Below are 27,437 nucleotides of genomic sequence, written 5' to 3'. Positions count from 1 at the left end.
GTTCCATGAATTTCTAATGAACTGCTGCCATTATATTCTAGAAAGCAACATAAGTTTTTTTTTTTATTTGATGAAAAACAAAAGACCACTGCAAGCGGTTTTACAATAAAAGATGGTTGTTGGACTTTAACACCAGAAGCAATGGAGTGTTCTGCTGATTCACCCTGTCAGATCTAAATTATTATGAATAATATGTTCTCAAAAGTGGAGAGACTGTAATGGTAAAACATATAACAAATGTTGGTTTTCAGAACTCACTAATCAGTCCAGGGTTTTCCTAATAATTGGTCTCTTTATCTTCTTTCATCTCAACAGAAACACATAGTTTATCCCCAAATGCATTTATTCTAATTTTGTCCAAAAACCATAAATCAGCTGGTAGAGCGTTATTACTTATGCACTCGGCAGCAATAGAATGTTAATTAGTTATTCTGGGAATAACAAACAACACACTGCAGTCAGGAATTTAAAAGGAAATGAGCTAATGCTGAAATAATCATCTCAAGGATGCTGTATATTCAAAGATCAGACCAAAGGCCGCTTATGAAGTGGATGATTCTCTCCAAAGAGCATAAAATATTTAAGAGTTAATGAATAGTAAAAGTTTTATGTCAAGCTCTTTAGAAGTTCTGCTCATAATAGCTTCAAATCTGCTGCCCCCCCAGCAAAAAGCCCCCCCACTTGCAAGTCAAAATTTGTATCATTGACAAAGATTACAAAATACGTCAATGCAAGCTTTATGTCACAAAAACAGGCAGACGGCTGGATCCAAATGGAGCAGCTTTGTTAGCTTACCTAAATTCCGCAAAGTTAAATCAGGATCAGGCAGGCAGCGTCAATAGCAGGCATGAAAGCATCAGAGGAGATACAGGAAAGTTAAAATCCAGGCGAGAGTCAGGGCAGGCGGCAGGCAAACAGACTCAGAAATAGGGTCAGAAGACAGAAGATCAGGCCCAAATATAACACTCAGTAAGGAAGGCAGAGTGGCACAAACAAAACTTCACACTGAGTGAACCTCCGTGCAGTGCTTAAGTATGCTGTGGTTGAGTGAGTGAATGGGAGTGAATGGGAGACGTGCAAGCTGGTGTTGCTGGGAGATGAGGTTCATTCAGTACTCTGGAGATGGTTCCCGCTGGTGACTCGAGGGGGAGACAGAGTTCTAAATTCTGGGACTTATTTTCGCAGTTAATTTTCCTACCTAAAAGTAAGACGACTCGACCTCTTTTGCTCCTTGTGGGTGCCGTCCATTTCATGATGTCAACATAGAGCCGGCCTTGACAGCGTGTTTGCGTCTCAGCCACGAAAACAAACAACATCCAAACTTTTGCAAAGATGGATGTGCCTATTTAGCATATAAAATAAAGGCTGATGTTATTTGCATGGATTCATATGCGACCAGCACAAAAAGTGATGGAAAATCATGTTGGCTACATGTAATACGTGAAACCAAGATGCGCAATGGCATGTATTTTAACTGCTTCCAAGATTTCATTTTGTTGTTGGCTGCACGTTTTTAAATTTAAGCTTAATGTTAACGTCCCATTATCTGACACGTACCTAGGTGTGTGAAATGTGTTCTCCGCATTTGATCCATCCCCGGGAGGAGCGGTGAGCTGCAGAAACAGCCGAACTCAGGAACTATTTGGTGGGTTAATCCTAACTGCAACCATAAAGGCCCGTACACACCGGGACGAATTTCGCGCGCGATTTTCGCGACGTTTAACGCCTCGTGACTAAACAAAGGGCACCAATGAGAGTGTGCACACCGACGCGAAAAAACGCCACGCGTAAAAGCGTCAAAAAAAAAAAACGCCTCGGGTTCGTTTTTTTTTTTTTGACGCGTCGCGGCGAAATCTATTCGACCAATGAGAACGGCCCTTTTGCACACGTGTCTGGAGCCTCTGAAGTTACAGTAAAACACAACTTGGGGACGCTCAAACACAAAACTGCCTTGCTGAGCACTCATACCAGCGAAGAAGATAGACGCCGAGTTGCACCTACACAGCCGCGAAGAAATAATGAAGGACATTCTAAAATATCCCCGAACCAAGCACCAGTTGGAGCAACTGGTGCTTGAAATATTCATGTTTTCTTTGTAAGATTCTGACAAGTGCGTAAATACTGGCTCTCTTCTTCTGAGGGAAAAGCGAGTTTAAGAAGCGTAAAGTTGCGCAGCGCCACCTTGTGTACAGGAGTATTTCTGTTTACATTAAGCGCCATCTAATGTCAGGGAATGAAATTGCATGTTCGCTCGACTCATCGTCAGCGAAAATCGGCTGGGTGTGAACACAAAAAACGTGGCGAAAAACGCTGGCGAATAACGCCTGGCGAATATTCGTCCCGGTTTGTACGGGCCTTAACATTAACCCTTCCTCTAGGTCCGTGCAGCAAAGAAAAAAGTTTCGAAAACTACGTGCGAATAGATACTTTGTAAAATAGAAGCGTTTTTGATGATTACTACTAGCTCTGCGATGAAAGTGGGTGTGTGTATTAGGGGGCGGTGCTGGAAGTGCAGAGTCTTCCTGGAAGGGGCTGTTCCTCACCTATCCACCAATGTGAGAACCCACTTGTTTTTGTGGATTGGGAAGGGCTGGTGCTCAGAGAGCAGAGTTTTAGAGGAATGCTCAAAGATGCATAAATGAACAAAATTACCGCTTTGGGGTTGCTTTTAATTATTGATTTTTTATTTATTAATTAACATTAAAAACACTTAAAAGCTCAACAAGTTGATTTTGTTTGATATAGGCCTCTAAGCATTACAAAAATAACAAAAGCAATAGGCCATATTTTTTAAATGAAATGTTGAGCCACTCAAATTCCATATTTTACATATTTTTTACGAATATGCATTTTTGCTCCTTTAATTTTTAATGGCCTTCCACTCTACAATTCTCATTTAGCACACTTCCAAAGTCTTCTACCCCCCTCCTGCCCCTCCATTTTGAATGTTCTAGCTCCGCCACTGCCATGAAAGCCTTTCTGCTCCACATGCAAAAAAAACATGCCCACATTTCTTCTTCTGAGTAAATGAAAGGTGTCCTCCACATGAGTTTACTACTCTAGAGTCAGCATGGTCAAAACAAATTGACTTCTCATAAATCATAGGGTTTAAGCTTTTTTTTAAACTGTTTTTGGATCCTCTCATCAGCACCACATTCATTTGTTTTCATCCAGAATGGGCCCTGCCCCTCCCGCGGCAGTCTGCATGTGACTTCACCCGACTCTCACTCATCCTCCACCCCCAGTTATTACGCCTGCCTGTCCCCCAGCGGGCCGCCTTTCCTGAGTACTGCACCAACACCAAGCTGGCTATAAATCACATTACATTATCACCGCGCCGCGCTACGCTTTCGCACTCCGCCCCGCCCACCGCGCGCCTTCCATTGGCCGTTGAGGCTCCGCGGTCAGCCTCCATGAGACTAACGTCCACTCCACCGTACGTCCCGCCTCCCTCCCCGCCACAGCTGATTGGGGGACGGGGGCTCTCCTTGAGCTGTCAATCAGGCGCTTTCCTGTGCGCCTCGCGTTGAACGCAGCTCCCTGCGACGCGCTGAATGCGGAGCGGAGCGGCGCGCTGCATACCAACAGGGACGCGGAGCAGGCTCATCTTTTAGCCGGGACTCGCAGACCCCGTCCCAATTCAAAACAGGTCAAATTATATACTGGACGACTTCAAGCCCATCTTTGCCTCCAATGCATTTTCTGAAAAGAACTCTCTATCATTGAGGGCACTGAGAGGCAAACTAAGTGTGTCTGGGGTATTTGTTCTTTCTGCTGTGGTGTTTTTCTGGCTGAGAGAGTCTGCACTGGAGAAGATAAACAACCCCACCAGCCGCTGTCGGACGGGAGTCATTAAAAGGAAAAGTCAGGACTGCTTTTTTTTTTTTTTTCTGTAGAAGCCTCTGACATTCATTCACGCGCTCATTTTTTTTTTTTTTTTTGTATATACAAACATATTCCCTGCAACGTTTCCTGAAGGAGGAATACCTTGACATTTGGCTTCAAAACCAAAATCAAAAAATCAATCAGAACTCCATCATGGGCCACCTACTCTTGCGGAACGCATTTGCTGGTTTGATCCTGGTTCTGCTGTCGAAAGGTAAGTTGGAAGGAGGCACACAAGTGATGCGCTGGTGGATCTTCCCCGCTGCGCCTTTGTTTTTGACTTTATTTCCCCAAATGTTTGTGGAGGAGAATACTAATGATGACGAAGAAAGAGGAGGGGGTGGTGGAGGAGGAGGAGGAGGTTCTACTTGCAGGTGAATCGCGTGAATGCACAGAGAAGTTGTTTGTACCCGTGCACGCTCTGCGCGTCAAGCGCGTGCACGTGAGTGCAGCGCCACGCTCACGCTGGAGCGTCCAGACCTCGTGGCTCAGAGCAGGCATCGAGTGATGGATGCTAAGACGCGTTACAGCAGAAGAATTGTACTTCCATCCACAGTCCTCTGTGGATCTGCCTCTATACGTGACTTGAATGGGACTGTATTCCCACACGCACGACGCATTTTGGCGTGCATGTGTGTCTGTGATGGTGGTGGGGGCTGTGGAGTGCCTGTGTAGTACAGGTCTTTATGATGCAGTGAGACTCAACTGAAGCTCCTTTTTTAGGGTGGAGAGAAAAAGGTGGGAAAGGATAGACAGTCTGGAGGTCCGGTGGGGTCAAGCGTGAGCAGGCTGGCTGGTCAAGCCTTCATTTCCTCTTTTATCACTGGCATAAAACATATTGACTTCAGCTCCCACAAAGACACATTTATCTGCAGTGAAATCCCTCCAGCTTAAACAGTTCAGCGTGGAGATGACTTCCACAGCCAGTGGTTTCAGATATAGTGTTTTAAGCATCTTCATTACGTGCCCCATAAACAGACTGTTTGTTGCTGTTGTCCTCAGGGAACTCTCACCACAGCATATTTAAAATCTTCCATATTTCATAATGCCATCCGCTAATACTCTCACAACACCACGGGACATCCATATTAGCTGTGCACATCATCCTCTTATGCTCTGATTTCCCCATTCATCGAGCACAAACACACAAAAACACCTGGCTCAATTAGTGCTGCCTTACTCCTGTGGGAAATAAATAAATTACTCTGGCCCTTAATAACAATAATTGATGTGTCAGTGCAATAAGATTTGAGGTTAACAGCCAGCAGATGCAGACGGGAAACCCTCCTGCTCTCAGCTCCTTCTGGGCAAGGAGAACCCAGCTGGTCATGGTTGGCTTCCCACAGCAAGCTGCTTCTCCACGCGGGGCAGAGAGCAGACGGACAGCCCTGCAGGAAGTGCACTCCACACCAGCGTCGAGGCTTCAGCTGCACACAACCCTGTTGGGTCTCATAACTTTAAATTTGCAACCTGTAGGTTTTGCGGTTTGAAGAAGCCAGTCGTTTAAGGCACAAGTGAGAGACGATTGGATGTGGATGTGATTTATGCACATTGCAGCGTACATGAAGGCAGATTCCTTTTGGAGGGGGATCTCACATGCTGCTGCCAGTCGCTGCAGGTCCTTAAAATGTCCATCTTTCAAGGTGGAAAGCATGCATTATAAAAGAGAGAACATGACTGCTAAAAGGCCACCATTCAATGCTTGATAAATCATGCAACAGCAGGATTATCCTTTGTGTCTGTGCTCCAGAGAGTCAGGTGTGTGCTATGGGTTCCTAAATGCCTCACCACCACTGTTTAGGAGATTGTGCGTGATATTATTGCCTGTTTAATGATGTATCCAACACATTGTCTTAAATGATTGTACCACTTCCACAGGGTTTTATTGATCTAAAGCTGTTTTATCTGCTCATTCATGTATGACAAACATATATTTTATGAGACAAATTTTTGGCTTTTAGCTCTTAGACCTGCACATTTACACACCACCAAAAGGTTCTTTTGTCCCATCTGTGTTGCAAAACCCTATTAAGCCATTCAAAGGTTTCTCACAAACCTGGCCTGTAAATGCACATACCACTCCAAAAAGTATGATGTCCAAGACCTGGCATGCCATCACTCCTTTCTTTTCCACATTTATGCTCCTCTTTTAACTTAAAATCTATGACTGCTTTTACTCTATGTGGTTGAGTTGGCACTTTCTCACATGCACAAAAAAAAAAAAAAGAATCTGCATACTCCTGACTACAAAGACAGTTTTGTGACAGAAACCAGACCAGTGACAAAACAACAAAGGTGAAATACATTCACACACACCACCAATGACATATTAAAGTCTTTAGTCTCAGTTCAAAAAGATAGAACAATGTTGGAAAACAGATTAGGAAAATGCAGAGCCAGCACATAATCATGTTTTTGGCTTTAGTTGGTTCTTCATTCAACTGGATTATTAATAGTTTTGCCCTCAAGGAAATTCTCTTCTAACTACAGTCCACACACAGTTCATGCAGGTGTAGGTTGTGTTCAAATAACCCAGCAGATGGGTTTTCTTACGAACACTTTGAGGGATCTAGTAAGCAGAATTCTACAGTACAAAAGGAAAACAGGTGAAAGCCAGAAGGGTGGCTTTGCAGCTCTGCCATCATTCTTGTTTCAGTAACATATGGGGGGCAAGTGGGGTCAATGCACATTGCACATGTTAGCATGTAACCACCCTCCTTCTTCTCTGCCACCTCACACACATGCATTCATAAATACACACACATGCAGTGCCACACACGCTCAGCTGGACCACCAGCCTTGGCTTGGAGATGAAGGGAAGCGAGATGCCAGCATCAACAGATGCCTTGCTCCCCTTTTCTGGAGGGGCTTCTGGTTTTCCCCTCTCCCTTTGAAAGCATCGGTTTCTGTGTGTTGTTGTTCTCCATGTTTGGCGTAGAAATGCCCTGCCATTTTGGCAGATTTTTATTTATCTGCAAGTGCTGGAGTGAGAGGGCTTGGATTTGGTCTGAAGAGCCTCAGGGACAAGGGTTGGAGGTATATCCAGAATGAAGTGGGCCTGTGGTCTGAACGTCTTCTCAGAGGGTTTTATTTTTGTATTACTTTTGTGGCTTTCTGGAGCTAAAGCTGACATCATGCTTCACAAACGGTGGCGTAGAAGAAAAATCTTAACTGTCAAGTTGCAGACGGCTGGAGTGACTGACAATCAGCGAATCAATTATTGCTAAATGCAGCTAAACCTGAATAAAAAAGTAAACTTAAAGCAAAAAGAAGACAATGCTAGCTCTGATATTACTCAAGGGTCACTTCATTTATGCATCAATTTTACATTATTTGTACATACTTAAGTCAAATAAAATGGATGTTATCCCCTTAGGAATAAATCTACATATGCAGTGGTACATCAAAATTGACCCTCTAGTCTGTATACTATTTTCTCTTCATTTATTTTTTGATGTTAAAGACAAACCTTCCACTCTTTTTAGCTGCAAAGTGTAGCATATTTTGCCCCTCTTCCTGGGACGCACTGCACATTTCATTACTTTGACCACTGGTGGACGTAACGCACGCTCAAGCAAGAAAAAAATCATGAAAGCCAGGTGTTTTTATGATAGTGGTGGAACCATTTATATATCTTCAAAGCTTCAGGGAGATTTTTTGTGGATACTCTTAGCTTTGACGTGTAGTATGTGTGTGGGCGGCAGATTCATACAACTCTGGTAAGATGAAAAATAGGGACAGATGGTCTCATAACATTATGCATTGTTGGTATATATGATGCAGAAGCAAAATGACTGAGCTGCATTGTTCTTTTAGACTCTTTGCCAGACATCATCCACAATTTCTGAATTCATTCCAGATAATAAACTGTGTCCAGACACCATTTCTTCAACACTTTCCAAGCATAGTTCTCCCAAGCCGGCATAATGGATGCCATAACGGCACTTTTAGCATACATAGGGAGATGACAGGTATATTTTAGGTTAGTAAGACAAAATATACATGCAAAGGCTTGAGTTCATGAAGTTTCCACCAATAACATGCTTCTGAAGGATTGTCGGTCAATGTATACATTATTGGTTATATCCTAGTATTACTAAATTATATTTAAATAATGTTGCATATATTATCATCCTGTGAAATATCTTGTAATTTCCAGTCGTGACGTTTACGTCTGTCTGCTTTAAGTTTTCTAGTAACACCCGTGGGAGTAAATAGCTTATGCAGACAATGAATGAGAGAGAATGCATGGCAATATAATAGCCTGCTATCTGTCATAATGTGGGCCGTCTGTATAGGAAGATTGAAATTTTCCATGTTGATATTGCAGTGGCAGTGAATACTAGCTATATTGTTCAGCAACGATGCACATATTATTTTTTTTAGAAGACAAAAACGCTTGGGCGATGGTTACCATGGTAGAAACAGCTCAGGTGGTAAAGTATGGAAAGAATACTTTAGCCTTACAGCAACAACATTTTAAAATGTAGCAGATGATCTTGAAAAGAGTCACTACAAATTAAAACTGCTCGTTATTAATTTAGAAATGAAGTGGCCATTTTTCCTTGAGATTTTTGAAAGCAAGTGAGTACAGTAAAACCTGCGATCTCTTGCAGTACTCATGAATTTTAAGGCATTAATGAGATTTATCAGGGTCGGAAAAGGAAAAAAAGAGAATAATTTTTGTCTGCACTAAGCTTTAGCTTGAGGCCTAGTAAGAACAGAATCCCAAAATAAATGGATACTTCCTTAAAACACATTAGACAAAAGAAATGTAATTCTAAGAAATTAATAGTGACATATGTAAAACAAGTAATTTAGGATGGATTATGAAAGCGGCAAGACAACATGACAGAAACTCTTATTTACAGAGTGCAAATTCCACATAGTTAACCGACATCTGCTGCATTTGCAATCTGCTGCTTGGAAGTTGCAGGAATCTATTACAATAAGATGAAAATGCAAAAATGAAATTGTTTGCTGTAATTTAGTCTTTATGATGTACAAAATCCTTTAACAACAGGGGCGTCCACAGCCAAATCTATTTTTAATTGGCTCCAACAGGTTTCACATATGGCTTGAGTGACAATACTCACCCATTAGGTGGAGCACTTTTCTTGATAGGACAGCTTCTACACAAGACAAGATTAATAGAAGAAGAGCTTTTTTTATGGCTGACTATAAATACCGTGTACAGTGACCGGTATGCTTTTTTCTTGGTCTGTGTTGAGTTATATTTAATTGAACATGAAGTGCATAACAGTTTCTTGAATACAGATTTGCACTAACATGGGTTCAATGTGTTGTTCTAAGAGTATTTCAAAAAGATCCACAGACATGTTGACAGTTGGGAGCAGAAGTTTCCTGTGAGCAATTGCCTGATTCTGAGATCTCTAAAAGTATGACGTCTACTTTCAAACTAAAAATCAGAGCTATACCTCCTACACATGTGTTGATTAAGCACAGAAGGGGAGGTCTGGAGAGTGGCACACCTGTTCATGTAATTGTCTGAATGTAGGTCTCAGTGGAAAAAAAAAAGTCTGAACACCCCTGGGTTGAGATGAACAATCACTGATCTGTCAGGCTGGCACTAAACTGTGGTTTTAGCAGGCAGAAGTAGAGACTGGGAGGTCACGGATTCATATCCCCGGAGGATGGTCCGCTGCAGTGCTGCAGTGGATGATGGGCAGACGCAGCACCACCTTGATGCCCTTTAGATTTTTCAAGTCGTTTTTGATAAACACTTTGTTCTGCTAGGCCTCATATGTATTTTGATGGCAGCTACTGTGACTGGAAGGTTGTGAGTTCAAATCCGGGCCGAGTCATACCAAAGAGCTCTCTGCTTGACGTTTAGCAGAAAGGGGTTGGATTGGGGGGTAAACCACCAAAAGGTTCCTGAGCGTGGCTGTGTCTGAAGCTTACCACCACCCCAGGGGATTCAAATGTGGAGAACAAATTTCATACACCTAGATGCGTGACAGATAATGGGACTTTGTTTGAAAGAATAGAAATTAACTGTTCTTTACTTGATATAGCTACTATGTTTAATCACTACAGTAATTTGCTCTGGAACAACCTCCTATTATCCTCCCCTGCTCCCGGCTTGTCTCAAATAACCTCTTGGCTCTGAGTGTAAATATGAACATGAGGTATAGGGTGTCACTGGGACAAGTTAACAAAGATCTGTGTTCTGTTTGGTGCAACAAATAGATTTGGCCAAAAAGCAAAGAAAGGGCCTTCCATTAAACATCGCCCTCAAAAGGGTTTGCTCCAACAGGGCGTGCAGACAGTGCTGAGAAAGTTCCTTAACTCAGGCTTCTAAGAAAAATAAATGCATCAATTTGCACTGTGAAAGTCTAAATAGTAAATCAATGGAAAGGCAATCACAAAAAAGTACATTTTAACATTTTATTGAGTATGCATTAGAATGGACTCCCCTTATTGATCACTTTTAAAGCACTTATAATAAAAGTTAAATAAGTTTGAATAAAATTTCCCTCCAATTACTTTCTGTAGCTTTGATCTATGGTGTGGATTGAGCGATCAGCAGTGAGCAAAGAAAAAGAGACGTGCTATTATTTGGTTTTGTGATGTTGCACATTTAAATACAATTGAGAAGGAGAAGTACTGTGTGACTTTTCTTCTCTCTCTTTCTGTTCATTCTCATCTTTCTTTTTTTATGCTAGAGTTAGCATCGCTAGAAACACAATTCAGATTAGTGCAGGCAGACGGTCCTTGGGGAGCCGATGGGGACCGGGGTCCCGCTTTCCTCCCTGTCCTCATTACCCAAAGACAAGCCGCTCTCTGGCAAAATCAATGGAAAAGGCTTATGGACTAATGCAGGCCATGTCTGGTGATGGGACTTTGCTATGCGTTTTTTGTTCCTCACCATGTGCACGTGCTATGTGCACATGAAATCTCTTCCTCCTCTGTGTGAGTCCAATCATTTGTGCTAAACCAGGATGCTGGAGAAGAATTTTCCTCACGAACAAGTGCCGAATTGCCTGCTGCTGGGGCAAACTCAAAGCTTCCCAGCCTCCAGTATTACGATATAAACCACGGGGATCGCTCAGAAGGCCTTTAATTACGCACAGATAACATCAGATTCAAATGCGAATCCCTTTTACTTCAGAGCTGTTGTCCCTATTGTAATTATAATTGCTCTGGGCATCGTTTCCATGACTACTTCTACTCACTATCTAGCATTTGTGTACAACTTCCTTCACAACTGACAAAAAGAAGAGCAGCACCTCACTGTTTCCTGTCAACAACCCCCCCTACAGCAGATGTTGACTAGAAAGTTTGCAGTACGACTCCTTACAGCTCAATCTACGCCACAGATGTTCGCCCTGGTCGATTCTGCTGTTGTTTGGCCCCCGTCTCACGCGTGTGCCTCTTAATTTGTTTGCTTGGGCAAAACCACTAGTTGCAAGAAATGCTAAATAATGGTTTAACGTTGGGGATTTTCACAGTCCTGAACTCTTTGAGGGTTCTGTGGGCTGTTTCTGGGTCTATGTGGACAGGATGGCAGAGCAAGGAGGAAGGGAGGCAAATAAATAAAACTGGAAAAAAAAAACAGATCAATAAATATTTCAGCAGCTGCTCCCTTCACAGACTTCTCCTGAAGCCATAAGAGATGGAGAGGGAGACAGAGGGGATGAAGTGGAAGAATGAGAGAAAGAACAGAGTAATTGTGTTCTGGACTCTCATTCACAGTGAGCACAGGGAGAGATGGAGGGTGAAAGAGACCGACAGAGAATAGGAATAATTGTGTCCCAGACTTTAATAGACAGAGAGAGCGAGGGGTGGAAGAGGGACATAAGGCGTGCTAACGAGCACCACATACCAACGTTGTCCTCCGTGGGAACAAAAAAGCCATATGAGAGCCTCTGCTCTGAGACTTTAGCTCTATATAACAATGACTGTAAGAGTCACTCTTCTTGACTCTCACTTCATTCTAATTCCTGTCAGGAGTTAGCGACAGACCGTGTGGGTGTGTAGTTTGTGCAGCAAGCAGTTCTAAATGATAATGAGCCGCTCAACAGCTGAGACGGCTAACATGTCGCTGTGAATCAGGCGTGGCTGCTGTCTGTGCCAATCATCAGCTGATATGTTTCGAGATTGTCGTGAAATTTGCTCGGCCAGGATGCAGTATAAGTAGCACATTGAGTGGGTCTAATGCACACAGCAAAAGCTGAGGTGGTAAGAAGAAGAAAAAAAAAACAAGAGCAAGCTGATGATGGCGGACAGGCCAAAAAGAAGTTATAATAAAATGATTAAGGGAGGGGTGCTGGGAAGGAGAGAAGGATGAGAGACAGATGGTGTGAAGGAGGAAGGGGAGGATGGATGCAAAGACCCGCAACAGGCGGTGATCGAGATGGATTGATTTTGGAGGCAGATGATTAGGTAGAATAAAAAACATGGCAGGTTCATCTTGCCAATGAAAACTGAGTTTGGTAATATTGCTGCGTGAGTGGGAGTCGTAAAACTGTTTCAGGGTCACTTGTGTGGTACTGCAGTTTAAGGAAGTGGTGCTGATGCAGATAAGGGAGTCATTCTCGTGAGGTAGCACACCTCTAATAGGGCACTCATACATCGTGCTCACATAATTTGAAGCTTGTCAAGACTCCACAGGTTACATGCATTATTATCTTTAGGTATTTAGTAAAATGTGCAATGTACATGGCAGTCAATTTTACAGGGTACAAAGTTGCTTCTTTGAAAGCTGCATAATTACAAAAAAAACAAAAAAAAAAAACATCTAAGGTGTGCATTATTGTGTACTTCTATCATTCGTTGCGATCCTCACTGCGATTAGAGATATGTCACAATTCTCCTGTCATTTAATGTGGGCGCGTGGCTCCGGCTCCAGCTGTGAAGTTGCCTGTGGGAGTTCCTGTAATAAAATGACCATGTTAGCATGACATTTTGATAGAAAGACTCAGTTAGGCAGGATTTGGCTGTGACAGCCCATAAATGGCCTTTTTGATCCCAGTCTCTGTCCTCTGGGTATTGGGTGTTCTGAAACTGTTGTGCGCATTTTAAAAGTAAAAAAAGATCAGACGGAGAGTTTTGGAACAAACCACCATATTTGTGACAGTGTGGTCCTACTGCAGTAATTGGGATGTTGGGGGAGATTTCATCAAACATTTGCGCTGCTAGAGACCTTTAATTGGCTTTGGAAGCAGATACTGCGGTATTGTTGTGTTATGATATTTCGCTAATTAGATGTGGAGAAAGATAGTAGCAAAAGCCTTTGCCGGTCTTCTCAGTTTTGCAGCATAGAAGAACTCAATCTGCATTTGGACCACAATTTTGGCTATTTAAGATATTTTCAAGACAAAATATGCATTCAAAATGTGCTTTAATCACATTTTGCGTATTCATTGAGGGATGTGGATGAATAGTGCAATCTAATTTCTACAGCATCCCCTCTAAAAAAAAAAAAATCAGTTTCTTTCAGTGTGTTAAAACTGCGGTTCACCCTAAAAAGTTATTTCAATTACATCCTTTTCTTCCTTTTTGTGTCTGTGCTTCAATAAATAGAAAACACTTTTGGGAAACTAGGCTTCTAGAAAAACTCAAATTAAAATTTCTCATCCTGCTGTCCTTGTTCATCACCCATCTACTGGTTTCTGCCGTTCAATACAAGCATGAAAATCAATGTCCAGGCCTGCCACACACGCACACACCTAGACAGACACACACACACACAGAAAAAAGTCTCACTGTTTGATATAGGATCAAATATGGAGTTGAAAGCTCTGAATAGGTTTAGTACATAAAAGCAAACATTTTCGTATCACTCCCTGCAAAAATTACTCTGTGAAATCATTTTTTTCACGGCAGCAGAACATCTCACTCTCTCGCCATCAAGGGATACCGGCTGTATCGATGTGACCTTTATCGGGCCGGCAGACCTACAATTCCATTAAGTTATAATGAAGGTGTCAGAAAAGGGCAATTAGCTCCCTAATGTCGGGCATCAGGACTCTTAGAAAACATACATTTGCTGACAAGCCTAAAAAAAAGAGAGAAAACGAAAAAAGCCTGCACTTTAGATTGTGTTGTCACTGAGATTGTTGATTTAGATATGACCCTTTAAAAGCAGATCTATCTCTGCTGCAATTGACAGCTTAAAAACAGTGATTAAGGAGTCTGTCAATGCAGGCGTCAAGAAAAAATCTGTTCATATTCTGAGTAAGAGAAAGAGTTTATCAGGCTGATGTCAGACCTACACTGTTGAAGATTCCAGTCTGATATGATGATACTGTATCTGAGCCAGAGAAGATAAACAACCCAATTCAACGCCCGTTATGAAGCCTCATGTATTGTAAACATCTGCCTTATCAAACTTTAGTTATCTGTGTTTGTAATTTAGAATTTGACAGCTGTAATCAGAATTGATCTGTATGCTGCAGGGAGGCTGCTAAATCTGACATGACTAATGTTGGGCAGGCCGTGCAGGTGTTTTTTCAATCAGGGCGACATGATTGATCCTCCCTTGAATCCATCATGATCAAGCCATATTGACACTGTGCTTCTATTAAGATTTTCTTTTGACGGATGAGAGAAGCGAGAGATAGCAGCTAACATTTGATGCCCCCCCCCCCCTAAAAGCATTCTCAGCCCCACTGAGCAGTTATTAATCCAAAAAAATGTTGGGGCCACTTCTGCAGCTTCTGCTTGCATTGATTTCCTTTTAATTAGATTTTTTTTTTTTTACCTCACTGGTTTTGCATTGTGAATTAATAAGAAGAGTTTTAGCGATGAGTGTACCTTTGCCTGAAGGTCTGATTATTTCATACAGTTAACATTACACATGTAATATACTGGGTTTAATTGAAACATTTTCTAATAATTTTTTGAGTGCGTGATCTCGGGGAATATGATGCAAAAATGTTTCATCTTATTGAAAAAGTAACCTTTTTTCATTGCTTGTCACTGAATGCCTCATTTGGGCTCTTAGCGCCGTAGTGAGGAATTTATCCTCAAGAATATGTCTGTTGTCAGCATTTTGACAGAACGGTTTGATGTAGCGCAGTGAATTTCTTTTCTTAAAGACAGGACTTCTAACTGAGCAAAGATTTGCTTTCATATAGAAGCAGCAGCAGGGGCTGAAAGCAAAGATGGCATAACGCTTATTGTCAAACCTTTAAGACTGACTGGCTTTGAAATACAGATCCTTTGAAATTGAAACATTTCAATTCAAGGGACAGCAATTACACAGTCCAGCACAGGAGTGGATGGAATGGCAATGCAGCTGGACCATATTTATTATAATCCTGCCAGTTTTTGCTCTGTGCTTAGTGCTCAGCCCTGGGGAGCCCACATGCCGTCTGTCTGTGCCCACTCACCCGCCGCTATACTTCCCGCTCTCAGCTCACACTTCAAGACACGAGCGTGGCGCCTAAGGCCATCTGTTTGCTTTTTCTGGGGCAACTTGATGCCTACGGGGATATGGACATATGTGATAAAAAGAACCATCAGAGTTGTCAACCTGCTGTGTCTGTCGCTCGTTACCTGGGGAGCACAGCACATCCTCACACCTCTTAATAAAAAGTTGTAGCTCTCCTGTTTTGCTGATCCCTGTAGGGCAACCCCCCTCTGGAGAGCACAGCATTCATAATGCCCTTTTGCATGCCGTGCCACATCGATATGAGAGGCTGAAGATGGCTCTGCAAAACAGAATTAAACTTTTAGGGCAACTTATGTCATTTTCAGTCACAGCAACCAAGCATGCAGACTTTTTCACCTGGTACTCTTTTTTTTCTCAGCTATTTTTTGGTTTTACAAGCTTTCTGTTTAATGTTTTGGAATTAGCCATCTATGAAAGAGTGTTATTTTATCATTTAATTTTGTCACAAAACAATAAACATACTATTACATTTGTTTTGATGGTTTCAATGATTTGTTTTTCTCATAACCTGGAAGCATTGTACACATTTTAATTAGGTTAAAATTGGTTTTGAGCAAAATGGGGATAAACATACATAGATGTGTCGTCAAATTGAACTTTTAGGCTTGAAATTTTTACAAGCTTGAGGACTTTTCTTACTCCCAGCATCCCTCTGCACACAAATAAGCATAGAAATGATCAGTTTTTATTTTGGATATAAACTGAAAAAGACAAAGGAATTCACTTGAAACATGAGCAGCGCAGACAAGGATTGTGAACACTTTAGTGTCATTTAGGAAATGACCATGGGGACTTGCAATAAAAATGCTTCACTGCAAGTAGGAAAGTCCTTCCCTGACCTTGAACTGTCTATACAGGCAAGGGTTACTTTGAATGATGCTCCACTCAATCAGGGTGCAGCTGCATTTCCTCTGTAAGAGGAGTGTGAATGAAGACTTGACCCCAGCATGAGTGTTTGATGAGTGGAGTGTCACATGATATTAATAGGCCAGTTATCAAACCCATACATGTTACATGTACATATTGATGTTTATGACAGCTAATTTATAGGATCATATCAAGTACTTTCTTGCACATGGGGGAGATTGTTTGACTGTAAGTTCTGACCACAGGCAGTCTTTTTGTGCTTTTATTAGGGGTGTAACAATTCATTTGAACAACAATTCATAAATTGTGGATGACGATATGATTCATAGTCGACATTTGTTCAGTTGAACAATCCGATTTGATTCACTCACCTAAAACTGATGCAGGAAATCTTTAGCCAAAAATTCAAACCAGCGTGACTGAGAGAAAAATACCTTGGTACTAAACAGTGCAGGTGAAGCTTTCCAAATTCCTTGTATTTCTTGCAAGATAATCAAGTGTAAATTAAAATATGTGTACAAACAAACAAGTAAAGATGAAATCCCTTCATGTTTTAGTTTAATAAAGTTCAGGCCACTGTTGTTTTTCCACATCACAATAATACATTATCCCACACTGAATTGTCCATTGACTGCAGAAAAATGGATATCTTAACCCCTCACACCCCGCGTTCCAATTGGGTAATTGGGTACCCACTGGTTCCAAGAAGTCAAAATCCCATAGACTTCTACTGAGAAATAGATAGTTATCACTCAGTCATTTTATTTGTCAAAATAACCATTGTTGCTCAGATACCTTCTTCTTAACATCTTCTTTCTAATCCTATTTTTTTTAATATATTTATATTTTCTTTATCGCAAAAGTTATTGAGGCACCAATCAGATGCCTCAATCAAAGCATGTGGTGCCCGCTGTTTGATTGACAGCTTCTCCTGAGCCTGCTTTCGGTGGAAGAGGTGTGGACTTCAAACAAATTCACTCATGTTGGCACGTGTAGTTCCCCCAAAAACGTGACTCAGATTGACCAATGCCTGTCGACAGCTTACAAAATGGTGGCAAACGTATTAGGAAGCAACGGTGATGGATTTGGTCTGATTTCGCGAGAGGCAGAGGTAACGCCTTTTCAACGGGTGACGTCACACCTCACTTTGTCTGTTGTTTCTGTAGTCAAAGGTATGATCACATGTCTTTGCAAAATTCAATATGTTTCCACACATTGGACTGTAATGATGGCTTGATTATTTTATGCTGCCATTACATGTGTGTTGTCTGCTGTGATGGCTCTCAAATAAACTGCAAGATGTCTCAATTCAACTATGTCATGTTACATCCAGAAACCCCTGAAACATCACACTCTGGTTTGTGCCACGGTAGTGAGATGTGCTGTAACCCTTGTGCTTTCTTAGATGACCCCACCCTTAAGGCCCGTACACACCGGGACGAATATTCGCCAGGCGTTATTCGCCAGCGTTTTTCGCCACGTTTTTTGTGTTCACACCCAGGCGATTTTCGCTGACGATGAGTGGAGTGAACATGCAATTTCATTCCCTGACATTAGATGGCGCTTAATGTAAAACAGAAATACTCCTGTACACAAGGTGGCGCTGCGCAACTTTACGCTTCTGAAAGTCGCTTTTCACTCAGAAGAAGAGAGCAAGTATTTACACGCTTGTCAGAATCAAACAAAGAAAACATGAATATTTCAAGCACCAGTAGCTCCAACTGGTGCTTGGTTCGGGGATATTTTAGAATGTCCGTCATTATTGTTTCGCGGCTGTGTGTAGACGCTACTTGGCGTCTATCTTCTTCGCTGGTATGTGTGCTCAGCAAGGCAGTTTTGTGTTTGAGCGCCCCCAAGTTGTGTTTTACTGTAACTTCAGAAGCTCCAGACACGTGAGCAAAAGCGCCATTCTCATTGGTCGAGTAGATTTCGACGCGACGCGTCGAAAAAAAAAAACGAACCCGAGGCGTTTTTTTTTTTGACGCTTTAACGCCTGGCGTTTTTTCGCGTCGGTGTGCACACTCTCGTTGGTGCCCTTTGTTTAGTCACGAGGCGTTAAACGTCGGCGAAAATCGCCGGCGAAATTCGTCCCGGTGTGAACAGGCCTTTACATTGATGTGTTCTCCCTACCAAGGTGGATAAAGGTGGAAAGATTTCATGTAATCCATGGACACCAGTGAGGTTCACAAATCATTGAAGATTAAAGGTTCAGAGCACTGTCTAGTGGGTCTAGATGACCCAACTCCCAATGTTAAAGTGCCTAGGATAGCAGAAGGGTTAAATTAATATCCAAAGACACAACCCAGCGCTCTCTTCAACCTATATGGGTCAAATAAAAGTGCCCATTGTGTCACTTAAGTGTCATAATTTTAGCAACATTAAACATTAACTTTAATGTTACTAAAACATTAACTTTTTCTTTGGAGCTCATTGGTTAACTTTTTAAACATCATCACCACCTCATGCACAGCATATACGGCACACATTGTGCACATACTGCATCACCTCCTGCTTTGGGAATAACATACAGGATACCAAAAAGAACAACAGAGAGGATCATTAGTGTCCCACTGCCATCTCTGCTGGAGATCTACAGCCAGAGATGAATGCACAAGGATGCAGCATTGTAAAGAACCCAACCCACTTTTCTCAACACCTCTTCTCTCTTCGGAAAGAAATCTATACCATTCCAGCACAGACCTCTTGATTAAGGGGCAGCTTTATTTCATCTGTGATTAAACTTTTAAATGAACGATGCCATAATGTCTACGTCTGTCCTTGAAACATAAAGAGTGCCTTTGATTTAGAGCTTTTACATATATACAGTCTCCTTTATCCAGTTTTATTTATGATCTAGGTAAAGAAAATTAAAGCTGTAACAAATAAAAAAAAGTGTGTGAAGTAAAACTCAAAAAATAAAATAACATCACTGCGTAGTGATGCAATTTAGTTTAAAAGTTTTCAAGAGCAACAACATCAATCAAGAGTAAATTGTTTTAAGGTTTATTTTTGTCCAAATGATCTTGCAAAAATGAAGAAATATCCATAGTTACCACTTTTTAAAATGTAAAATTCTATATATATTTAGTTTACAGGTCAGTGCAGCAGGCAGCTTAACCCTCTTTACTATTCTTTACTGTTCAAGAGGATGACCACCTGTAACAAATGGGATTCTCTGCTCAAGTTCACCAAACTCTTCTTCTTTGTCTCCTCTTTCTTTGCCGCTTCTTAAAGATTCGTGTGTGTGAATCCTTTGAGACATTAAAAAAGGATCTGTTCTGACTTCTGCACACCTCATTAGATATTTGCATGATGTATGAGAGAAAGAACACATTTCAGTCACTTCTACCACCATGGTAGACACATCCTAAAAAAAAAAAAAAATTCAACAAATGGGCCACCTGTTGGAACAACGTCTGACTCTGAGTGAAAAATAAAACATGTTTTTATATGGAGCCATTTTTCCATTTCAACGAGTCTCTGCTATCTTTAACTTTTGAAGCTCCTGACATGAAAACATGAATAAGTAATATAACTTGAGATAACCTCCATAACTGACATGTGACATTACAGAACCTAGAATCACACCAATTACATTTGATTAAAAAAATCAGGTGCAAAGAAAAATTATCTTTATTTTTTCATGAAAATTAAAACAGACTTAAATATTAAAATAGAACTGCACAGTACCCTAAACCCGAGATCTGTCTTTAATATACCCATTTCTTCGATACTTTGATAGCTTAAGATTGATTTGTTGTGCAATCAACTGTAGTTTAACAAACTTTTTTATTATTATTACTTATAGTTTGGTGTTTGATGGTCTAGTTCATTAGTTAATGTATTTTACTTTATGTATAAAAATATCTAAGAAATAAAGTAGCATTAAAATAATTTAAGATAATTTAAATTTTATTGAAATAATATTTCATTAAAGTTTAAAATTTAAATTTACATTTTTGCACATTTTTCATGAAGGAAATTCCGGTCTTTTGTGATACATGCGTGATATCCACAATTCATGAGTGTTTCTTGCGTTTGTCATTTGTTTATGTCTGTTGAGGGTTTTGGCCGATGGGTCATTACGTGAATTCAGTTTTGAGCTGTACAAAATTAATGGTTGGTTGAGATTTACACAATTTACGCATATTTTACATAGTTTGTTTGCAATTATTATGTCAATCTTCTGCAATTGTGTGTAATTTTTGTGAGATGCCTAAGAAAATGTGTGGCTTTCTACGAGCGTTCCATGTATGTTCATTGGAATTTTCATGCATGAAACATAGATTTATAATATTTTACATCGCCAATGCAGCGCACATATCACGTATAGCTCAATTAAAATTGACGCAAGTATAACTAATGAATTGCATACAAACAGCACAATAATCGCGCATGGTACATGTTCTACGTCAGTTTACGTGTTATTTGTGTGGTTAATTTGTCCTTCTTCTGTGGTTTTATCATGGTTCATTGTGATTCATCTGTGAAAATTTCATGTAAGACCGCAACTTTTCTCACTTTTTTATGTATATTCTCGTATGACCAATTTTCATATGTGCAAATATATGCAAACTGTACGTGGTGGTTAAGTGACACGGCCTTAAGGAAGTGGAGGAAAACAGGATTTTTCAGATCAAGACTTGAAATGGAGTTTGTGGAAAAGACACCATGAGATCAATTGAGATGGAACCCTACCATACGCAGGGCTGTGACTGACTTTAGCCGGTTGTTTTATTTATTAGCCCTGCCAGGTTGGTCGCAACATTAATTTCATGCCTGTGTTACCACACCTGCATCTTGTGCTGACTTCAAGCAGCTCAGATGAAGGAAGTAAATCTTTTCCCTCCGCGCGGCTGAAGAAAAAGTAACATCAAGTGATAAATTAATGCGCTAAATAATTTGTTGAATTCATTCTATTGTGATCCTGTGCCTTGGTGGCCTTTTAATCTAATGTATTCCATTTTCATATATTCTGGGTCGCATTATTGAATATAGATATGAGCGGCAGAGTCACAACCTGTTAGGATGATAAATAAACTTGCCTTTCTTTTGCTGACTCATGTTTTATCTTTGCATTGAAAGCTTTTTTTTTTCCATTTGTCACCATGGCCTTTTTTAGCTGCTCATCATAATATTAGACACTGACTGAGGGATTACATTACGATGACTGAAGGAGTATTAGTTGGATGGAAATGTATCATACTTTTTTATTGAATGAAGCAAAAAGGTTCCAGGTTTACATTGGGGTTGCATGCAAATTGGATCCTTACTGCCTTACTGTTATTGGGTCCCATGCAGACTCAACAGATTTCAAATCAGCCTTGGTGAGGATAGTGAGCTTTTTTGTGGATTGCTTGAAACAGGCCCGTTTTGACAGTAGAGAGGAATCAAGGAAAGGAGTCAGAGCTCTTGACTAATCAGCGAGGATCACTTTGGAAGGAAAAGATCTCAGTGGGAAGCTTTTCCTGTCAGTTTGATAAAAAACCCTGAAAGCTCAGCCTGAAGCATCCACAAAATAAACCACTGCATTAATGTTAGGCTCCTAAATTCTGGAACCAGATGCTTCTGTTGCGTCTCCTCAGAATTCCAAAAGAGTCTGTCAGCCTTATTTACTGTAAAGAGCAGGATGTCCCACCTGAAATGATTGAGATGATCAGCCCAGGACTTTTCACATGGTTTGCAAAAGCCCATAGGGGATTGACTCTCCCTTCTCGTTTATTTTATTTTTTTTCCCTTTTTCTTTCCCTCATATCAAGCAGACAGCTCTGCTAAAAGATTCATGTGTGTGGACTTTGGGGTCATTAAAGAATGATCCACTGCAAAGCAGTTTTTTCACCCTCACAATGAAATTCAATATTCATGAAATGGATTTTCCTCCTTTCTCGCCCACTCACTCCAACCTAAAGAGTGTGTTTGCTGGTATATTTGGACTGTTTGCACAGCCTTGGTAAGCTAGCACAGGTTAATGGTATCCTAAAGGCGCGTTTTCAGGCCACCCAGTTAATTATACAGTGTTGACGGACGACCTCCTTCACATTACCTGTGTAAAGCAATGTCGAGTTGGGCCCCATCTGGGCTTTTCTAAGATTGGGGTCAAAGTAAAGACCGGTTAATCAAAGTTTTGTTTACACAAGATTTGTGCTAACTGTGCAGAGGAAAACTGCATAATCAAACCATCACCTCAGAAATGTATGAAATGCAAATGCTGACATTAAAAATATCAGACTTAGAAATAAATTATGTTTTATTTGTTTTTGGTTTTTTGAGGTGACATACGTTTCCCAGAACAGATGTATCAACTGAACAAATTATAATCAATAGCTTGGCAATTTGTGTTCACATTTTGATTTGAAGGTATACTAAATTGTTTCACAATCCGACAAATAACAACTTTATTCAAATTTACAGATAATTGCAGCTGTACACTGAAATGACTGCTACTTTTTCTTACACATTTATCTCCTAAATTGAAAAAAAACATGTATTTCTTAAACAAAAACACATGTTCTGGTACAAATTGTGACAAGGAAGGGATGTAGTCATATACATTATTGTTTGAAAAATCTATCTAAACATTTTATCTGGGTCTTTGTTTAATCATCCCCACACAATACTATAAAAAGTAGTAAAGAGAGTATTGCCACCAACTTTCAACCTTTGTCGTTTTTATAATTTTTTTTCAAGTTTCCTTTTTATTTTGAGAAAGACAATAAAATCAGTGAATGTCGTCTGGAGAATCAGCCCATTCATGTCCGTCTTCTGTAGTGGAAATTTGTTTTTGGGTTGAGTCCTTTGACTCATTTGAAGTTCTCCAAGACCTGATGTGGATAATAAGAATAAGGACATCCTGGCCTTTTTCAGTGAAATCTCATGTGTTTGGATGGAATAATGGGAAGTTTGGTTTCTACGGGGTCCATAGAGGTCATAAGTTAATGGGCTGGTTTTTATTATATTAGGTCTCCGTTTATTCTCCTCGTTGATAAGGACTGTCAGTTTTACTGGAAGTTTCCTTCCTCTTGACAGTTGTATTAACTGTCACAGTGGTGCTAACATTTCAAAACGAGATTTGAGCACAGACAAAATTGAAGGTTTAGCCTGCGATGCATTTGAATAAACAATTTGTGTTTTATTGAGAGATCTGCTTGTTTTGAATCATCTTTTCAAAGCAAATATATTTTTACTTTTTATTTATGTGCATAGTCTTGATTGTAAACATGCAGCTAATTTCATACATAAGGCCCCACACTTTTTGTGGGTTTTTTGCAATAGTGGATTTGAAGGCTTGGGAAGTTTATTTGAATAAGAATCGTTTTAAGAATGTTATAGGTTTTTGTCATTTGCAGCCAAACCAGTGGTTGTCCCATCATTGAGAGTTGGACACATGAGCAGCTGCATCTTAAGGGAAGCCCAGGTCTTGCATTTCCTTTGGGGTTTGTGTGGCCATCTTAAGAGACGTCATAAAAATGGAATGTACCATTGTCGTTGGTGTGGAAAAAGGGATTGTGAAGTATTTGTAAGCGTAAAGTAAGTTATACACATTTATGATGTATAGTTGATGCATTCTGACGGTGCCCCTTAAGCCGCACTCCAGTTGTCATTAAGGTGCTGGCTCCTCACTGAGTGTGCACAAATCCTGTATGGATGCCCTAGAAAACTTCACCCTGTATGCCTAATTCCCCAAATTTTAACAGTCAGGCTGCATGCACAAGCACACACTTATCACTTGAACAGCCCCTCAGGATTTGGGGGGTTAAAAAAATATTATCATTATTGTGCTTTAGTACAACCTGTCACCTGCAACATGCCTATAGAAAAAATGTACTTGAACATTTTGGCTCTACGGGCTCTACGGACTTTGACATTTGTTAGACTGTAGGTCTGTACAACAGTCTAACTAGAGATGCAATAATGTTTTTTTTCCTGACAAAAACAATCAATGTATTACTGCTTAACTAGTTCTGTTTCTTTTCTTTCATCCGATAATGCATGTGCAGTGTATATTATCAGAGTTTTTTAAGTTTTTTTTCTTTGCACCTTGATGTCTGATATCCACAGCTGCTGTAACCATTGAATTTAGGAGCCTAACATTAATTCAGATCCCTGGAGGGATCAATAAAGTTTATCTTATCTTCAATTTCCCTTCAGGCCACCTGAGTGCCCTGTACGGGTTTGCCCATTTTTCGCCCGCAGACAGCCCATATCCACCCATAATGGCAGTTGTGACTACGGCCTTGACAGCAGTGTAACTCAACATAGACCACCTCATTATACGTTTCACTCACATGCTGTTTCTCTGTTTCTATGAAATATAGCCCTTTTGGTAAAATTTGTAATGTTTCCAGTTACTATTGTAGCTTTAGAGAATAGGTTGTGCCTAACCTTCTGCATTAGGCGACAGTGGCTCGCCTAATGCAGAGCCACTGCATTAGCAGAGCCACCTGAGCCACCTGAGGTGGCTCAGGTGGTTGAGTGGGTCGTCCAATGATCGAAGGGTTGGCGGTAGAGCCCTGCGCGGGACTATTTTCTTCATCCCGCTCCCGCCCGCGCCCGCTGAATTTTTGACCAATCCCGCCCGCTCCCGCAACGTATGCGTTACACTCCCGCCCGCTCCCGCAATATGTATGTCCACTCCCGCCCGCACCCGCAAAACTCAGAGAATTTAGTCCCGCACAGTAATAGAGATGCATTGATTTTGTATCGTCCCCCGTCCCGCAGGAAAAAAAACACGTATTTTTATTGATATTATTAAAGAGATTCATGTCCCTCCTCCAGCCTCATCTTTTCATGCATTCCTCTTGTGTAATGTGCAACTTAAATATTAAATATATTTTTACAAATCCCGTTCGGTTAAAAGTGTGCGTGTGTGCGCGCGCAGACAGACGGCCTGAAGCGCGCTCTTAGTAAGAGGCGGGGCAGGGCGCACCCCCAACAACAGGTTAGATGACAGAGGCCTTTGGGCGTCTCTACCTGGTGCCTTCACGGAGCTTCAGTACAGAAGAATCCAACAGCCGCACAGTCTAACGTAGTCTGCTAATATATATTCATGAGATATTCATGGCAGCACTGATCCCGCGGGGTTTATTTTTTGCCGCCCGCTCCCGCCCGCAGCACAATTCAAACCGCCCAATCCCGCGAGATTTGGGTTGGGTCCCGCGGGACCCGGCGGGACCCGATCCCAATGCAGCCCTCTAGTTGGCGGTTCGATCCCCGCTCCCACCAGCCAAAATGTCGTTGTGTCCTTGGGCAAGACACTTCACCCTCCTTGCCTCCAGTGTGGCTCCACTGGTGTGTGAATGCGCATGAATGATCCCGGTGATGGTCAGAGGGGCCGTAGGCGCGAAATGGCAGCCACGCCTCTGTCAGTCTGCCCCAGGGCAGCTGTGGCTACAACAGTAGCTTACCATCACCAAGTATGAATGAGGAGTGAATGAATAATGGACATAATGTAAGCGCTTTGGGTGTCTTGAAAAGCGCAGATAAATCCAATCCATTATTATTATTATTATTATTATTATTTCAATAAATAAACACTGACCCAGGCTTGTGAAATAGGCATGGACTTCTGGAATTCTGTTGCTAAGCTTTTCTTATGTAGGACTTGTGATGCGGGAATAAATGGATCCAAATGTCATTAGGGTTTAACGTTGCCATCAAATTCACAAATATATCAATGATGAAACAAAATGCAGGCACCCACAGTAATGTTTTAACTGATTAATGTGCTGCTTTTTCCTACTGGATTCTATAATTATGTAAATGTATTGGATTTGAATGAAAATGGAACATGTTTTATCACTCTTCAGTGAAAATTCAATACTTTGCTGCAAAATAATTGAATTTTGTTTAAATCTCGTAGCTGAATATTATTAGCATATGAGCAGACCTCTTTTTGTGTATTTGTTGGGGGGCTTTATCAAATTTACAAAAAAAATTGCAGCTATTGATTTATCATGATGAATAGTGGGCTCTTTTATAGGTGCATACAGTATAGTTTGGGAAAACCTTCCCTAAATTACAGGAAGGGGGCAGAGATCACATTAAAGCCCTTTTCCTCTAGGAATAGATCAACCATGTAAACCTAGTTTCACTTTTTTATGGTAGACATACTGAATTTTATAATAAAAGCAAGTGAGTGACACTGGCGTTTATAGCCCTGGGTAGGGTTGGTTGTTGAATATTTATGAAGTCATATGAGGAACTGTGTTCTGAAATGTAAAAAAAAAAAAGGACATAATGATTACATTATATAACAGCTTCCTGCTGTACTAAATGATGGCAGAACATATAAAATCAGGTATCTCTGTGATTAAAATACCACTGTCATCATCGCTATCGGTAGCAATTTTAATCAACTCAGCTTTTCTCTCACATAATCAAGACATCATACCATGTTTGATCTTTACCACCTTTATTATGATAACCGCCATCACTGTCGTCATCAACACTGATAATCAGCTGAGTCTTTTCTCCCCTTCGCCTCATTGTTATCTCCTGATTTATCACTGCTAGAAATTCCCAATGTCACACTAGCTTACCCGTTGCACAGTTGTGTTTTGTTGTTGCAGTAAGACTGTTTCATGCTCCAAACACATTTTTCTCTGAAACAAAAGTGGTAATTCTTTCTCCGTTTTTATGTATCGTCACTGGGAATCGTCAGCCAACTGCACTTGTTCCTCTGAGCCCTCTTTCCAATTCTGCAGTTGAAGATGTGGACATCTGTTCTGACTCCTTTGTGTTTTGGTTTCCACCCTGTCCTGTGACCCCTTCTGTCTTTCTGCATCTTTTCCTTTTTTTTACGTGGAGTCTCTTTATGTTTGTATTGCCCTATCAACTCATTTACTCTTCCCAGGCTGAATTTCTGTTGCTCCCTCCTCTCTGACGTCGTCATGACCTTAAAGATGACGTGCTCCTCTGGGTGTGCTTCTCTGCATGAAGCCGTCTGCAGTGCAGATGGTGGGCAACAGGAGTTGGGGCTCTCGAAATGCAATGACAGAGTGTAATTGCACATGTGACAATCTCTCACACGCACATTTGTTAATCAAGCCTTTTCTCAGCTTGAATCTGGAAGACTCGCTGACATCAGGAGAGAAGTGCATGATGTGCACATTTGGCAGAGGGCCCAGCTGGGTGTACCACACGTGCCCGTAGCAGCATCTTCACTGTGTGTGTCGAGAGAGAAACAGGCCACGTCTGTGAAGCTCGGAGCACACAGGGAGGTCAGGTGAAAAGGTCAGCACGTGAAAAGCGCTACTCCTTTGAATAC

At 41.1% G+C, this 27,437-nt stretch overlaps 1 protein-coding gene and 1 long non-coding RNA gene across 2 annotated transcripts in view; one reads left to right on the top strand and one right to left on the bottom strand.

The window, feature by feature from the left end:
- The first annotated feature begins 3,458 nt into the window (after positions 1-3,458).
- iglon5 (IgLON family member 5) overlaps positions 3,459-27,437 on the top strand; it is a 145,061-nt gene continuing 121,082 nt past the window's right edge. Inside the window, exon 1 of the mRNA XM_011485677.4 lies at positions 3,459-4,099. Within this exon, the coding sequence (XP_011483979.1) occupies positions 4,039-4,099 (61 nt within the window). The 5' untranslated portion in view covers positions 3,459-4,038. The remainder of the gene's footprint in view (positions 4,100-27,437) is intronic.
- Positions 4,155-15,337, bottom strand: LOC144984435 (uncharacterized). Its single transcript, XR_013648104.1, has 2 exons — positions 15,243-15,337; positions 4,155-12,781 (listed from the first exon to the last, which is right to left on the bottom strand). It is a non-coding gene; the product is annotated as an uncharacterized LOC144984435 (long non-coding RNA).

This window comes from Oryzias latipes, chromosome 16 (genome assembly GCF_053564925.1).
Source record: "Oryzias latipes strain Hd-rR chromosome 16, Olatipes_Hd-rR_3.1".
NCBI classification, from domain to species: domain Eukaryota; kingdom Metazoa; phylum Chordata; class Actinopteri; order Beloniformes; family Adrianichthyidae; genus Oryzias; species Oryzias latipes.
This window is presented reverse-complemented; position numbering and strand designations above follow the sequence as displayed.